General features: G+C 39.6%; 1 protein-coding gene across 3 annotated transcripts in view; it reads right to left on the minus strand.

The window, feature by feature from the left end:
• Positions 1 to 17,707, minus strand: part of SLC10A7 (solute carrier family 10 member 7) — a 141,458-nt gene that overhangs the window by 23,630 nt on the left and 100,121 nt on the right. For 2 of the 3 annotated variants that reach the window (XM_040065448.2, XM_058420774.1), the window contains exons 7-9: positions 14,556 to 14,639; positions 3,714 to 3,879; positions 756 to 807 (exon numbers count right to left, since the gene is read on the minus strand). In XM_040065448.2, the coding sequence (XP_039921382.1) occupies positions 756 to 807; positions 3,714 to 3,879; positions 14,556 to 14,639 (302 nt within the window). Of the gene's footprint in view, positions 1 to 755; positions 808 to 3,713; positions 3,880 to 14,555; positions 14,640 to 17,707 lie in introns of those variants that run through there. The other variant, XR_005701074.2, reaches the window with a different exon arrangement.

Genomic DNA, 17,707 nt, shown 5'->3' on the forward strand with positions numbered 1-17,707 from the left:
ATTTATATAAAGCATATGCCTGGAGTCTGCTGTATTGTGGCACTCCCCTTTCAGCAGAGAGCTGCTAAAACAAATATTTCAGTACGCCTAAGTGAGAGGACAGCTGTGGCTACTCCAGCCAGCACCAGTGATGCCCTGAGCCACTGGCTACCACATTCTCACAGTACTAGCTTTTGAGAAGTGAGTGTACAACTGTCCTTCCTGGGTGATAATTAAAAAACAAAAAACAAACAAAAAAACCCCCTCCAAAACCCAAAAAACCAACAAAAACCCCAAAACGACTCTACCAAACATTAATTCAGGACAACTGCCTTTTAAGAATCACCATATAAATGTAGCAAATTTGACATATACAGAGAGGAGTGAATTGCCAGCCCAGCAAATGTATCTTGAGATGTAAAAAGTCAAACTGAGTTCTCTCTCTCATATGTCATCAGCATGTCTGCAGGGCAAATTATACCTCCAGTGACATCTGTACAAATCCATTTTTTTTCAGTGGATGAGGTATAGCAGTGATTGATTGAGATTTAACAACTCTGTAATTAACACACAAGAAAGGACAGAATTCAGGTCCTGCTCTCTTAGCCTGTGAAACTCTAACAGAGAAAATGCAGTAAGTACAATGTGAAATACCAAAATGAGGTCACCCCTATCCAGAAACCTGCCTTTACACATTTGCATAAACTTTGTCACCAAAACCAAAGATATCGCACAAAAGAAATATTCAAAGGTTGTGATTCAGCACATTAAATTACCTGGTGGAGAAGAGGAAAGTCAAAAACATGAAGCTCATCTGAACGGAAAATACTGAAAGAGAAACAAGCTAAAATTAGAGCACAATAGTAATTACCGTGTCCATGCCTTTTGTTCCCAAACTACAGGTCAGAAACAAGGCTGGACCAAGCCTAGCCAGAGAAATCCACTGACAGACAGCATTTAAAGACTGCCTGGAAGAACAATACAGATCATTATACCCAGGGAAGCTAGAATTAATGTTATGGCTGCACAAGTTCTTCCTGGGGTAACTCCTCTGAATCGAGTAGTTCTTGACACAGTGAATGGCAGGAATTAGGGCACAGGCTGAGCATCTCTTTGCACAAGTTTTGCATATTGGGTTGACAACATAAAATCTGTCAGACACACTCTGGTTGCTGGGCATTTTGACTTGCTGTTTTACAGGAGAAAGCACAGTGTGCAAAGATGATCCAAATAAATATTCTCAGCCCTGGGTATATGGATCATGATAATTCATGGGGAGAGGAAGAGAAGATCCTCAAAGACGTTTGACCTCTCTGAGACAAAGGCTAATTCCCGGGCTGGGCAGTGTGTGTCAGACATTTCCTTCAGGCTCAGTCAGCTCTGTAAGTGCAGGGAGTTGTGAGCATCCCAAGAGGAGCTCTCCTCTCTGCCAGTTCTGCTGACACCCACAGGGGCTCTGGGGGGCACAGAGCCCTCCCTTGCACTGCAGAGATATGAGGAGAAGTGAGGAGAAGCCAGTGGCTCCCATGAGTAGCTGCAGAGAACAAATGTCACCCCAGAGCACGGGGACTCCCCACAAGGCTGGAGGAGAGAGCCCATCACCTGCACAGGCCTTTTCTGAGTCTGTGGGTTTTGGGGGAAAGGCTTTTACTTGCAGCAGAATGTGGGGTGGGTCCTCTCCCTGTTCCTGGCAAAGCTTGTGAATGCAATAAGGCTGACATGCCCCACAGGGCAGTGCAAGTCAAGACAATGCATTTGATTTTGACCCCAGTTTACAACTGGGAAAGATGGCAGGGATATTAGCTATTACCAGTGACATTTTCTATCCTCCTACATACATTTCCTAGAATGTATAAATGTCACCTCAGCATGCACTTCATTCCTCCTTCATGAATTAAGGGAGCAATCCATTGTTCCTGAATTACAATTTTTCTCCAACTAAGTACAATAATTTAATATGCACAGAAAAAACCCAATCCCTTATTACACGTAATTCTGTAAAGCAATAAACATGCGTTGCTACCAATTATTCCTTGTGAATATTTTGCCGTGGCTAGAATATTAGCATAAAAATTACATAAAAACATTAATCAGAATAACAAACTCAAGTTTTACCTCAAACTCCTCATGCTAATTTCACTTCCTGGTGTAACACAATACACACATCCAGCCAACATGCCCAAAGGTGACACAGAATTTTTTTCTAGAATACAATGTGCATACCAATCTCCAAAACTTCCTTGGTTCTTGGTTTTATAAATATTCCAGAAAAAAACCCAGCCAATTGTCTAATATGTTCCAAGCAGTTCCAATGCTCATGTTGATGTTCTTACTAAGACATTCCAGTTGTGCACACTGGCAATGAACACACAGATATTTTCAGTGTATTCCACAGCAAATGGTACATTTCATTCTGCATGGCACAAGTACAGAGCTGTCTTGGAAAGAAATAAAGGCAAAGCAAGGCAACAGAAGCAAACACTGTACATCAGCTGTTCTAGAAAGAAGATGTCTTTTTTAAATAAAAAATAAAAAAGAAACATTATTTTTTCCCAAAGTAGTGGTCAGCAGAGTAACATAAAATTACTTCATTCTGAGTTTCTCTGCATGTTAAGTCTGAGTTGAAAATCTGTGTGCCATTCTTTCTTGCTGACAGCTCTGCACTGATTGAAGTGCAAGGTCCTCCTTGGGTGCCAGTGCAAAGAAGTATTTATTCCATTTCAAAAAAAGCTCCATAGCATTGCTTCCTACATCTTTGCTTTCAGAATAAAACATTTATATAGTGCCATTTATAATTACATGTATTATTTGACACAGGTATAGTGCTTCATAATAAAAAAAAAAAAAAAAGCCAAAAATAGGACAGATTTAAGATCCGATGCACAAAGGGCAGGGGCATATTTCCTACTGGCTTTAGCTGCATTTTTATTAGACAGAAGCATATGCACACACACACCTCAAAGCAGGTGATGGACTGATTTCTTGAAATCTAAGGGTTTTAGAGTATGGGATGTGATTTACACTGAAGTATACCGCAGTTACCTCTCCCCCATGCAAATTGAAACTCCTGTCTGTGGACAGTCTGAAGCAAGATGGGAATTCCCTGCTGGGAGAGGAGACAGTGCCTGTACAGCACTGCCTTTCCCTGGGAGGGAGCGATCTGCGGGAGTGTTTCCAGCTGATGGAAAGGATACCAGCAGCCTATTCTCACGTGGATGTTACTTAAGGCTGAATGACTTGAGTGCTTCTAAAACAAACTCTAAGGAATGTGCTCATCCACAGAAACAGATCAACACATTCAAACTCCCAACTAGTTTCTAGGTTTATAATATGCTAAGGAGGAACAGTTTAAAAATTATAACAGTGCTTCTGAGTAACAGCTCAACCTCAAATCTTTCCTTGCTGTTTTGAATGCGTCATCTGTGTATTTCATGGCTATTTAGTAACAAAGAAGCCAAAACCAGAATGCCAATAAATGCTTCAGAAGTACTACTACGCCCTTTCAGAAAGGAAGGACCACAGTGCAACCTCAGACACACCTAAACAGGTTCATTCCTCTCTAAATGCTTACTCGATCCCCTAAATGCATCCAGCTCCTAAGAAGTTTGGTAATCTGGCTTACTGGATGCTTCAGAAGCTCTAACCCCATGCCAGCACCCCCACAGCTCCCCCACTACGTGTAGCTCGTCACAGACCTGAAACACAAAAAAGAGTCACTGTAGGGCTGAACTTACTTATGAACACGATTATAATCAGGCTGAATTTATCCAGGTCAATATTGGGATTGGCGAAAGTATCGCAGAAGGTTGTGTAGATGATCATCAGGAGCACACAGCTGCTGATAGCACCAAATGGAGGCTTCTTCCTTTCCAGCCAGTCCTTGATGTATCTTCGGACAATCTGAAACACAGAAACCAACAGGTTGCCTCTTTTCAGAGATGCAGGGAGCCAAGTTGGGCATCACAAAGTGAATCTGACAGCGGAAAGACACAAAGAGAAGAGAGTAATTTGGATGACGGCCACAGTGGATTTCAAAGCTTCCCTGCCACACAACTCTTCTTCTGGGGAATTTAACATTTGTAGTGCAACTTCCACTGGGCGTCCATAATGAGAGTATATCTTCAAGTACATTCAAATCCATCCTTAATCACGCCAAATGTTCTTTGCTAGCTGTCACTGAGACATGCCCATTAAGCCTCCCCAAAGTTTATCTCCTCTGCTGATACTAATGGATGTATGTAATTATCACAGTCCCCTTTGCATCAACAGACAATTCCAAGTGCAACTTTGGGAATCTTAAAAATCTGACATCTTCAGGAATTTCATGACGGTAGATAATCGAAAGTGATCCATGGAACATTTTAATATTTAAATAGCTAGCGATGCACCAGAAGTTTTTAATTAAATTATAACTCAAGCTTGAAAAGCAAAAGTGCATGTGTTGTGGGAGTTTAAATAATTCAAACTCTGAATATCTGGAGTTTTTGTAAATCCAAAGACAAATGCCATTTGCACGCTTTTAAAATAGCAGAATTAACACATGAAAACGAGGAAACCTAATGTACTTAGTGGAACTTTTGCACTTTCAGAAAACAGAATATGAAGCCCTTTTTCAAGAATTTTTTAGGAACTACTATAAATTTTAAAGCAACCTCAACTTCCAAATTATGCTCAATACCACAGCACTAAGCCTCAGCAGATACAATGCATCTATTTCAGTCCTGCCTGGGGAGTCGCTTTTAGTTCTTCTGTTTACTTGATACGGTTTGAAAAAACTTTTTAAAGCTTTTATCATACAGCTGCAACTTGTGTTAATTTTTCAGCAATCACATTATCTTGCCTAATTTCTCCTGAGGCCTCCTGATGTTCTCTGTTACCACGCTCTTTTGGAAATCACAGCCTGGGATCCTGAAGCACTTCTGCCAAAGGGCTCCAAAGGTATCTCGTGGCCTTCCCTTAGCGGTGCCATTAGCAAACATCACCACCACCGGTTTAATAACACAGAAGATCTTAGAGGTATTCAAGATTAACATCAGGGCATCATCACCAACGCTACTATAGGAGCCTTTCACATAACAAATGCCAAAGCCATGAGATCAAGTTGCTCTTGGTTTTCCTCACTGCTTTCCGGGCTTGTTTGCAAGCTTCTCAGCAGGGAAGTCCTGGGAGCAGCTATCCCAGTCACCACAGCAATGAGACTCCATCAGGGCACACACTAAAACTTTGGCACGTGGGCTCCATGCCAAGCTAAGCAGGCTGAAGATCAGCACTCACCTCCCGGCACTTGTGGGCTTCCTGCTGATGAAAAATAACAAATTTGCAGGAAAATATCTCAGGGAATGCTCAACGCCCCGGTGAAAACACTGAACTTTGAAATGTCACACTTGCCAGATGTTAAAGAGAGAAGATAACAAAAAATATAAGATCAGACTTCTGAAAGAGCCTCCACTGGAGCTCCTTCAGCTACTGGATAGGAATAAGGCATTGCACTGAGGAAAGAGACACAAGAAAGTGAAGACGTGCAGGGAGCAATGCGAAAGATATCTAATAGGAAGTTCAGATTAGTCTAAGTCTGAGCAAATTCGGGACTCTAATTATCAGAAGCAAAACCCAAAGTCTTTCACTTCTAAAGTGAGTGGGTTTTTAAAAGAGAGTTAAAAAAAAATCCTATTATCCCTTAAATTGTCACATTGGGGAAGAAGAAAAACTACTTAAGGCCATCTATTAATTTATGGTCCTTCCAGAAGATTTATACTGAAAGTAGCAAGATGTTGAAAAAGAAAAGTGATGGTTCATTATGCCACGGTACAATTTCTAGTAGAAGTATTTAACAGAAAAACTATAGCCCTGTGCTTGTTCAGGCTCTATTTATAACAGACATGACAATAATAACATAATACACATATTTATCCTTGACTGACATAGAAGAGAAATAAAAAAAAAGGTTAAAAAAAATTGCAATTATTTCCCCTCTTAATCGTCAATTGAGTGATACCTTCTTTAAATATGCACCTCTACCTAGCCTGGAATTTTTGTGAATCAACAACCATAAATACCAGTACAGCTTCTTACTGCACATTGTATTTTAAAAAAAGTTCATAGTCAGACCCTGTTGAACTAAATTGTGGCTTCAGGAAATCACCTAATCAACCCAGTGTCATGCTAAATGTGCCCAAAACACAGATAAAATGCATCTTCTCTAATGCAGAATCCCTTCCATTTTGATCTTCTCACAAGGTTCAACATGATCTCTGTTTTCAGAAGTCAATTCAGCCTATAATCACTGATTCAAGGTAACCTAAATTCTTGTATAACTTGAGGGGAGAAATATAACCCTACAGAAGCTCATGTCAGCTGATTCACTTTGACTTGAAAACAATCCATTTGTTATTCATGCCTGGCAGAGTTGCTTCAGGACAAGGATGCTTTGAAAGCTTTTTAATTCTTAACCCAATTCTATAACTTTTCAGGGTAAACAAGGAACTACAAAAACCAAAATTGTGAATATTTGTAGTTAAATAACGATAAATGCCACGAATACAATAAAGACAACACACATTCAGAGCCTGGGCTGAGATACCAAAGCTTCATTTGTCAGAAATGTAGCAAAAGCTAACACAGTCATTTTTGAATGTTAGTATGAGCCACTGGTATCCAAAATAGAAACATCACACTGATGGAAAAGAGTAAAAAAGGGGTGTACTGGGTTTTGTGGAAGGTTTGGTAGCGGAGAAGCAGCAGGGGTGGCTTCTGGGAGAAGCTGCCAGAAGCTACCCCAATGACTGATGGAGCCAGTGCCAGCCAGCTCCAAGATGGATCCATCCCTGGCCAAGGCTGAGCTCAGCAGTGATGCTGGTAGCGATGCACTGTAAGGATTTTTGTGCAGATTCAAATGCCAGCCCCAAGGAGCAGGGAAAGGCTGACCCATAGGTTGCACATGAAAGAACATGAAGGTGAATCCTTCCCTCAAACTACAGTTTAATGGAGAAAAGAGCAAAACTTCATCGTAGGTGTGTGGGCCTGACATTTCTAAGTCTGAAGGGATTTTATCCCGCTAGCAGTGCTAACTGTTTCCCAAGGGAAAAGTTCTCAAGAAAGCTTCTTCTCAAAATAATCTTGGCAAAACAACTATCCTTTCCCAAAACAATCTTTCTCCAGGTGGTGTTTTGCTGTTTCTCTAGTTTCACCAATGGAATTAGAGGGGTGTAGTTCCTAGTCCCCAATCATGTTAAATCTGTGTTGGAACACCTTATAAAAGGTGGTAAGAATTCGACAATAAAGCTTTTCTATACTCTCTGCCTTCTGAAATACTTGGAGTCTTTCGTCTTTCTTTCGTGTCCTAGAGCGACATATGTTCAGACATAGGTGATATTTTATAAATAACCTGCATGGTGAAAGATGCTGATAAACTCACAGAAAAGTTAGACAATAAAAGAGCATAAATGTGTCCAGCAGGCAACCACCTCCTGAAGACTACATTCTGGCACTCTCCAAAGGTTTTGGAAAGGCATCAGCTCAAATTTGCTTCAAAACACAGTTTCAGGCTCAAACTTTCCTCTTGCCCAGGATTTAATTTTTAACAACAAAGAAATGTAATTACACTTGAATTAACAGTAGTGTCCCCATTTCAATTTAGTTCTTCTACCAGAATAGTCATATCCACAGTATTTTTTTCCTACAGACTGCTCTGTATCCTGCCATAACCTCCTTGTCTAAACACAACCTCCCTAAGCAAACGGGCTCACTGCTCAAATGCTTATTTCACTTAACATCCTTGGCAAAGAAACACGATCTGCCATTCCAGGAAAGCAGGTAAATAATGCTCATCTGTTATTAGATCACACATGAAAATAGCAGAACAAAAACAATTCACTTCTCTAATTGTACCCTCAAAGCAGTCACAATGCCCAGAGAAATCTGTCAGTAAAATACACCTAGACTGTTTCCACCTGTCTGCCCAAGTGCTGGACACACAAGGTAAAAAATACAATGAACAATGTAATTCATTAATGTTCATTATTAATTGAACTAAATAGGGCAAGGAGCTTCCCTCCCACCTCCCCTTAATATGGAATGGAATAATTTCTGGTGTTAGTCACGCAGTACATCTCCTAAAAATTACCTAGATCTGTAACTTATTTCTTTATTAAACCCAAGAAATAAAAAACCCCAAAAAACACCAAAAGAAACCCACTAAAACAAAAAACCACAAACAAAAAACCAAACACAAAGAAAACCCCAAACCAAAAAAACAACAACAAAAACCCCCAAAACACCCAAACAAACAACCCAAGCCCAAAACCCCCCAATGGAACAGATAGGAAGTCACCTTTTCTGCTTCCATTATACACAAGAGCGTCTCTTGGTATTTACATCATTATGTAAAATAGATTTTTCTTGATTCTACCAACTCTTTTGGACTGATTTTCTCTCTAACAGAATTTACAGTGGTTTTACTGCACTTCTGCTCCTTTCGTTTATTGTGGATTGGTATGTTCTTCTAAACACCTGGGGCTTAACCATCACAACAAAGAAACACAAGTCACCTTTTCCCTTTGTTCAAACACATGAGTAAACAAGCTGAAACTGCTGGATTATCACCACACCTAAATGCACCAGTTACCTTACCTAATTTGTCTTCTGAGGTAACACTCCTAACTCATTCTTAATTAATATTATTACTATCTATAGGCACAGGCTTTTGCAGTGAACTTAAAATTGCAAAATTTTCTTTTGAAAATCTTTGAGTCAGGCTAGATATTTTCAACTGTCCAGTAATTTTTCCACATTTCTTATACAGTGATGGCAAACCAAGAAAGACAATTGCATGGAATATTGGGAACTACGTAAGTGAAGCCTGTAAGACATAAAAGGTGAAAAAAATGGGAAGACAATCAACTAAGATGACAGCAGCTGTAAAAGCCAGTATAAAGAATCAGATCCTGGAATGGAAGAGAGATTAATTGGGTTGCAGAAATGAAATAAGATGCTAAGATGGACATCCTTCACAGATTTCTCTAGCATAACCAGCCTCCATATATACAAGGTCTGCATGCCAGTTCAAATGCACAGACCCTTTTACACAGCAAACTTGCACCACTTCAGCCAGACCCTGTCCTGATAGTTTTAGAGGGATTTTTACCTGTGTCAAGGCATAATTCCCCACATGTTCCTGAATACTGCTGTAAAGTTTCAGACTTTGTGAAGGCTCACCTGCTTTCCTAAGACATCAACAAATGTCAAATCTATCCTTATGCTACAGTGGGTGCAATCTAATGTTTCTTTTCTGAACATTTCTTTTTTGAAGATGGAGTGGAAAAAAGCCATTTTTGCAATCTGAGGGGGAAAATTTTTTTTTTTTCTACAAACATCTTGGTTTTTTGTTTTTTTTTTTTTTCCCTTCAGCTTTACCAAACTCTCCTAAAAGCTATCTTACTCCATTATGTCAGTTCGCTTTCTCCCAAGAGGTAGCTCCCAACACATGCACACCTTTAAAGCAAGGTTTATAAAAACCACATGAGGCCATTTTCAAAATTAACTTTCACAGTTTGGGGTAATTTACAACTGTTGCTTTAAAACCTTATGAACAGGTACAACACAGTAAAAACGTGAAGGGTGCCTGCACAGCAGCATGTTCCCTTCATACTTTGCACTCTGTGGAAACGAGGCTCTGTTGCCTGTTGGAGTCAGGTGTCAGTGGGGAGTGTATTGTGCTCTGAAAGCTGTTTATCTGCTTTTTTTGGTCCTCTGCACCAAGCTCCTAGGAGAGCTCATCTCCCAGGGTACCTCTCCTCCCTGTAGCTCCCCTGGACCTTGAAGAGAATCAGGGCTATTTCTATGTGGATTTAATTTACAAGAACAGAAAGATTTGACACTGTTCCGCCCCCCCCCCCCCTTTTTTTTTTTTTTTGATAACAGTTCTGTTAATTTTTGTTTCCCCCACCTTAGTTAAATAGTTCCTTCTGCTCCCTGTCGATTGCCACCTACCTTCCCCTTTCCATTTCTCATTCTTTAAAAATAAATACCTTGCTAAGCTTTTTAGTTTCAATTTCACTTACAACTTGTATTGCAACATAGCACCCTTTTAGACTTGTGTTCATGAGCACAGCTCCCAAATGCAGATAGGGCTCCTCTGGAACATTTTGGGCAACGATGCAGAAGGCACTTAAAATCCTTTACTTGTAGGACATCAAGATTTTTTTGTGTGTGTGTGACTAGATTCAGTGAGGATTTCTGTACAACTGGTATCATTTTATAGATTTGGGAAGAAGAACTATACAGAATCATAACATTAATTTTAGTTTTAGTTAAGGTCTGTTTAATGTGAAGTGCCCACTTTACGCTGGCAGACAAATCACCGGTGGGGCAACTAGAGAATGCATGAATGATAATGTACAGACAAGCTTTTTATTATTTATTCATAGAAAACAGTGGGTTTTGGTGTGCTGCTTTGAAAAATGTTCAAACTAGTAGAATATAATGAAAGCATGGTGAAAATTCTATTTCATTAACATTTAATCATAAATCACTCTTTAATATAAAACATAAAATAAAAGTCTGTCATAAGCACTTAGGTGTAGGGAATGGAGAAAGTCTGCAAAAAGGGGAAAGGAAACATTGCAGTGGGTTTCAGTGCTCCTGTTATCTGTCACTTCAGAAGGAAAAAATAAGAAAAGAAACAACACTCTCCAGCTAAATCTCACTACTGGTCATGATGAAACTGCTTGGATATTTCTCAAAACCTTACATTTTGATGACTAAAAGGATTACTGATATCTACGGACAGGGAAACAATGACTGTAGGAAAATCACAACAGCTTGAGAGCAGCAATCTTACCCAAGGACTCTGCTACCCAGATAAAAAATAATCAGAACTTCAAGCTGCCAGAGCAGATTCAAAAATCTTTTCCATAAAATATCTATTACCATGTTTATCGTATAACAAGTATTCTCAGATTCCCCTTAGAGGTATACAAGAGTGATGCACAAATAACAAGCTCTTACCCACCACAGATCTTCAAGGCTTATGGTAAATTAGATCTTTATAAAATACTATAGATTGTGTCCCTGTTTGAGACCCCTTGTCAGAGGGGTCTTATTCGTTACTCTACAAATACAAATGCAATATTATACGATCAATACTGATTTGAGTAACATCAGCCTGTCAATTAGCAGAACATGTCTGTGGACTCTGAGGACACTGGCTATAACATGTTTTAGGTTCAGACAACCTGCACGTCTCTGACAAAGAACAGAGCGATTCTCCTTGTGGGGGACCATCTATCAATCACTGCTCGGTGTGAGGCTCGGTGCCTTTCTGATAACATAGTATCTTCTGCCTCCTTTGACAGTTTTCTTTCCCTTTCTTTCCCACCACCGGAGCAGAGCCTGTACCCTTTACAAATTTCAATGTCAGCAGCTAGAAGAGCATGTTTGACTCCTGTCAATAGTAGTCCTAAAAAGCTAAAAAAAATTGTTCAAAAACCAGTAGAAAACAAGCATCAATTACACTACTGTGGCTTCTTTCTCCCAGCCATCATCAAAAATTCCAACAAGCCAGCCAAGCAACCACAACTCTTGATATGTTTTGCCATAAAGCAAACAAAAAAACCCCAAACAAAACAAATCTAAAAGCACCTTCTTATCTGCTTTGCTTATATCCCAGGGGCTGCTGAAACAGCCAGCTCTGCAGCCTGCTCAGGAAATGAGCATTTAGGCAACACAGGTTTTCCCAGAGGCAAAAATTTTTTTAAGGAAAATAAAGCCCTCAGAAAACGCTTCCTTTAAGCAGCCTCCTCTGTTTTACACTGATGTGGTTTGAGCATAAAGCCCCCATTGATCACAGATGAACTAGGAAGGCTGAGGAGAAGCAATCCTCCAAGCAGGCAAGGTCTAAAGCTTGGGATTTTTAATTTTTTTTTTCCCCAATCAAGCTCTTTGCTATCAGGTAACAACCTTTCCAGGCCTTCTTCCACTGACTTTTCTGTTGAACAGTATGGCTGCAAGTGGTAAGGAATTGATGTGGGCATGAAATGGTAAGTTGGAATTAATTGCTGAAGGTGTCATTCAGGAATGGTGGTCCATTATCTCCTAACACATCTGGAACCCCAGAGTGAGCAGCCTGTGATTCACAAACAAGTCCCTGTACCACATGTTGGGGAACAGCTCATGATGCTGCTCCATGAACAATGAGCTAAACTTCCCATTTAATTGGAGCAGATGAAGGGCAAGGAGACCTATCACTGGAACTCTTGGTATCAGTCCTTTTCAGGCTTACTGTCTTCCCTGACTCCTGCCCATTACTTTTGGATATCCAGCTTCAGAAATGGCTTCTATTCCTATCTGGGCAGGCTGGTTTACCTTTGCACAGCTCTACCTAATCAAGACAATCAATGTAAATAAACAAATGGCATTTCTGATCCGTAGCTTTCATTAGCATTTCTTCTCTTCCACATCCTCTGAACAGATATAAGTGCAGTAATTCAGACACAAAGTTTTAATGCTTAGAGGAACATGAGCTACTTCTGTTGACCTTTCACTTCCAGCAACTGCTTCAAACTCTTTTAAAGACGTATCAACCTATTTCTTCTTGAAGTGTATTTATAAAAACCCAAACTATTAATTTGTCATTGGGTTACACAAGCTTTAAGATTCTCTATTTTTCTTTCAGTCTTTATCAGAACTTCTAAATCCTACCTCAGTTAAGTCTCATCACAATTCTGATTTCAATCTTGTGATCACACAGAGCACTTATTTAATGTGCCTACTGCTCAATTCATGATACTCAGCCTTATCACTTCTTACAGCTGAAAGAACACCCAACTCCACCAATTAGCTCACACAGAGATTTCTTATAACATCTTTCCAAAGTAACATTCCATCATATTTACAGATGAAAGTTCTCTTGAAATTTTGCCATCACTTTGTCCAGCAACCTACCATCACCTCTGAGCTTATCACATAGCAGCACAGATGCTGATACTCCATGGCTGTAGGACACTTTATTGCTAAATCTGCTGCCACAAATTTGTTTCCTAGAAATTTCCACCTAAGGCTTCCAACTAAGAGCTTCCAGTGCTTGGATCTTTCAGTAGAGGATTCAAGTACTTTTGCTTGTCTGCTTTTGGGGGACACAATTTTGATGAGGTAAGATCGCAACACAGAGGGTAGGCTAATCAACAACCCTTTGTCCTAATTAATAAGGAAGCTCTTCGGCATTTAATTAAAAGCTTGAGAGCAGTTCCATAGCCTTCAGGGACACAGAGCTAATGTCCATTTTCCAGATGATATGGTTGCAGAGGGGTTACAAGGGTGCTGATGCTGATGACTATGGTCATGCTTATCATGCTTGTCCCTTTATCAGACTTCAGTGTCTGTTTTGAATCAAAAGAAACTTCAAAAGGAATTTGTTCATTTCCAGTACGTGCCGATTTTAAAATGTGCAATTACAGTTTGATACAAGGCTGATTGACTGTCCTGCGTAGCACAGGCAATGACAAATATTCTAAACCTTGTCCAGGGTGCTCCTTTATAGCCTCTGCTTTCATTTGCCTGTATTTTAACCATGCCTTCCCTTTCAAAGTCTGCTTCAGGATGACAGAATTCAGAAGGTTCCAACTGAACCTGGAGTTCAACTGGATGCTAGAATGAGCTGCAAGTCCCACTAATATTCCTTCTGTACACTCTGAATGCCTGAGAACAAATACTTACAAGTTAGTAAAAATTAGACTTAAGGTGTTTTAGTATCCGAGAACAGTGACAACAATTATGACAACTTTTGGTCTTAGTATTGTGGTTTCCCACCATGACATGGGAGGAAAAAATAACAAATATTAACATTTGTGAACAAACAGGCACTCAGAGACAAGGATCACAGAAAACCTTATATATGCAATTAGCATTTTTTACATTCAGTGGAAGTTTTCTATCATATGCCATGAAAAATAAGGCTTTATGTGAACACATGAACGAGGATAAAATTAAGTATTGAATAACATTGCACAAATATCTTCCACCCAGTGTAACATGATAGAAAAGTCACGTAAAAATAATTTGCAGTTGTGCAACTAAACCTCTTACTGCAAAGCATAAGCAAAATGGCTCGAGAAGCCTTAATTTTATGATTTCTTAACTTGTGACCGCTTAGCCTTTATATGCTTATTAATGTGGAGATTTTTTTATTCCTGTAATTATTAGCAGATACTACACAGGGAAGAAGGACTTCCCTCGCCCCCAGGCAAAGGGCACGTGACAAAAGGACTGTGTAGTATTCTCAAAGCTCATTTGTATGGGGCTGGAATTCCTCACAGCCTGGGCTGCCATCTTTCCCACTTTATGTTCACGAGCTCCCTCCTCGCTCTGCAGCAGCGTATGTTTGTGGTAGTGAGGGACAGATGCTCAATCTCAACAAAGATCAATGTGGCTCCAGGGAGCACTGCAGCATCTTTTCCCTGATATTAGACTTCACTGTCCTGAGGCTGTTCCTATGTGGCAGCTTATCAGGTTGCCAGTCTGTTTTTAAGATAGCTCTCTTTATCTTGTTTTTTTAAATAAGAATGTATATTTAAAAGACATACCTGTCCAATAATAAGAGGGACTACAACAGTCATAAACAGCTGCGAGAATATGGATGTAAAAGGCACAGAGGAGGATGATCCAAGCTGCAAAATAAAGACAAGCCATTAACATTGCACTTTCTCTTAGTATCTGCAAATTTCATACACAGATATCACACATTAATATGCATTTTATTTTACGCATAAAAACTGGGAACTACGTGTCCTGGAAGCAGCTGCACACACGTTTAATAGTTAAGTCACAATAAAGCATCTGGTGTTCCACAAAAGAGAGCTAAACCAATCTCTGATTATTTTATAACCTAGGGTAATATTTCCAGCAATATTCATTTAATTGAAAACCTGCTACACATATATGCCAAGTAAATTATATAAGCATTTGTAGGATGATAGTCTAAAGAGACAGGGAGTGAATCCTGTAACTAAACAGTTAGCTTGACTTTACCGTTTATACAAACATCAAGCAACAGAAGTCAGTGTAGTTACTTCAATAAATAAATGAAAAAAATGAAATAGTGAAGGCAACATTCACATGTTTTATTTCAGTGCTGTTAAAAGAGAGATATACTGGAAGTATAGAACTAATCTTTTGTTAAGACAAATGAACTGAGGCTAAGTCCTCAAACAGGTGATCTCTATATAACTATAGAGATATTATATAGAGCTATAGGGATATCTATATAACTACAGAGATATATTATAACTATAATTGTAAATGCTAGAAGTAATTTTTTTAAGATGCAGGTAGAAAACAGTAACACACACAGTGCTTCAGGATGCTTAGGAAAATACACAGTATTTTTAACATTCTGACTGGATTTGTTTTAGGCTAAGTAAATGGAAAGCTTCCTTTAATGTAATTTAACACCTCTTTGACAGCAATGGGACACACATTAAGAAACATACACTTAGAAGACTGAACAGCATTGTCAGATCACCCATAAACAACCACTTGCTTCACATGAAGAAAAGGACACAACATTAAGGTTTTCACAGATCCACTCTATTTTATATTTTGCATTTCACTTTAAAGATTCTCAAAATGACAACAGAATACAGAATCTTTTCAGCAGCATCTAAATGATGCTGATTTCCTAAAACATTCTTACATACATCATTCTCATAAATGATACTCAGACTGGATTATACTTTTCCCACTTACCTTCCTTTCCGAGCCACCTGCATGACAGACAAGGTGACCATGCAATCTGGTAACTTTTTATAAGCCTGCCTTGAAAAATCAACATATGGCCATACAAATGGGTTTGGCATGAAACAAGATTCTTCACAAATTTGAAGAACAGAAAAATCAGAAGTTTTATACAGTGAAGTATTTTACTTTAGGCAGACATGTACAAGTGCACTGCTTTTTTGTACCTGTACATTTGTATATGCACTGCTTGGGAAATGGATGAACATGCCTGTGGGGGATTCTCTGGGCAAACTGAGCTTTTGGGGCAGGCAAATGGCAGCAGACTTCCTAAGTCCCTTTCTGAATACGCTCTGGGTGGAGAGTCTCAGGAGGAACATACAGGATCTGGCTGCTGTCTTCGTGCTACCTTAACTGGCAACATCAGCTGAGACTCAGTCTGACCGCTCATAAATTGCAACATCTCATCACCATCACCTCCAACTTCAATAACGTGGGAGGGGACCTGAGGATGAGGCCACAGCTGAGAATTCTGGCCTGCAGGTAGGGACTAAGTGAGCCTAAATTCCTACGGAGTCAAGAGGGAGAAGTAAAAGCTTGCATAAGAAGATTCAGATCACCCACAAGCACCCAAAAGTCTGGCAGTGCAGCCCCATTCCCAAGGGACACAGGGCACTCTGAGTGTTCCCCTACAGAGAGCACAGACCTCCATCATCCCCCACGCACCGTCTCCTTGTTGTTTTAATTCTTGTAAGGAGCTTGTAAATTTTTAAAAGGTTCTTAGTTTTTCAAATTGTATTTGGACTTTTTGTTACGTGCTGAGGAGCTAAAAGCATTACTTACCAGGAAGTATTATTCCAGGAAGCCTTTTCAAGTGAAATATGAAGATTTTTAAACTTTAAAATCTGCTTGGGCCACAGAGGAGTCAATTTAAGCAAGCCAGGACACTTGCACAGCTTCAAAGAATATGACACTTTGGCAGTAACTCCCGTGCTTTTCTATAAAAATGTTGATTGGACTTTGCTCACTACTTTTAAGTTTTATGCTCAGTGGATGCATAATCAGTTTCTAAGTCAAGAATGAAAAACTATTCAAGAGCATAACACTGCTGAAAAAGGCACAGTCTTGCCAGCTTTTTAAAATATTACTTCAAACGTAGCGTCTTCAAACTGTTGGGAATTTTTAAGCACTTTGTGAATATAAGGATATGTTCTGCTTTGGATGTGGGGCTTTTGGCATTTGTCCTGCTGTGGTTTTTACACAATTACAAACTGAATTAAAGGTACTGATATTACATCATGAAACAGATTTCTAAGCTTGGTTTCCCTCTGTATATTTTGACAATAATTTCAGTGGGCTGCTTTTCACCAAAATCTGTTAGATTATGTCTATCAGCTCTTGTATTACCTTAACCTTAAATCTCTTTCCTGAGAAAGACACAGAAGACATAGGCTGAAGGCACGAACTTCCCAATCACACAGAAAATAAGGACATTTTAACCCAGACTCTGGACACACAGTGGCTAACCACGAGGAATCAGAAATACCAAAGAACCCAGAGCTGATTGAAGCATACTTTGACCAGGACCTCCACAACATTTGCAGCATGAAAACTCATCAGGCTCACAACTCTAAGCGTCCCATGGACTCTCAGACATTGCCTGGGTCCCAGAGCTCCTTTGAACAGATCTGGATATGTTTGCCACGCTTGTTTTGAGAAAGAGAAGTGAGAATTGAGCAACAGAGGAAACAAAACCTTGATGTGATGTTAATGAAACCTTCCTACGCGCTTACAAAATGCAAATATTTTGTCTGAATGCATAAATAGGATTTTGCTTGGGTTTTAGGTGGCTCAAGCTAAGTTCTGTGCTCCATTATCTGTCACGAAAGGTGTTTTTAGAAACTGCCTACCTAGATGATGTGCATTGCACAGAAATTAGTATTATGTTAAAATGGCTGATTATCTTTGGCTGCCCTCCTTGCTATAATATCTCTATGTGTAA

This window comes from Hirundo rustica, chromosome 5 (genome assembly GCF_015227805.2).
Source record: "Hirundo rustica isolate bHirRus1 chromosome 5, bHirRus1.pri.v3, whole genome shotgun sequence".
In the NCBI taxonomy this organism is placed as follows: Eukaryota; Metazoa; Chordata; class Aves; order Passeriformes; family Hirundinidae; genus Hirundo; species Hirundo rustica.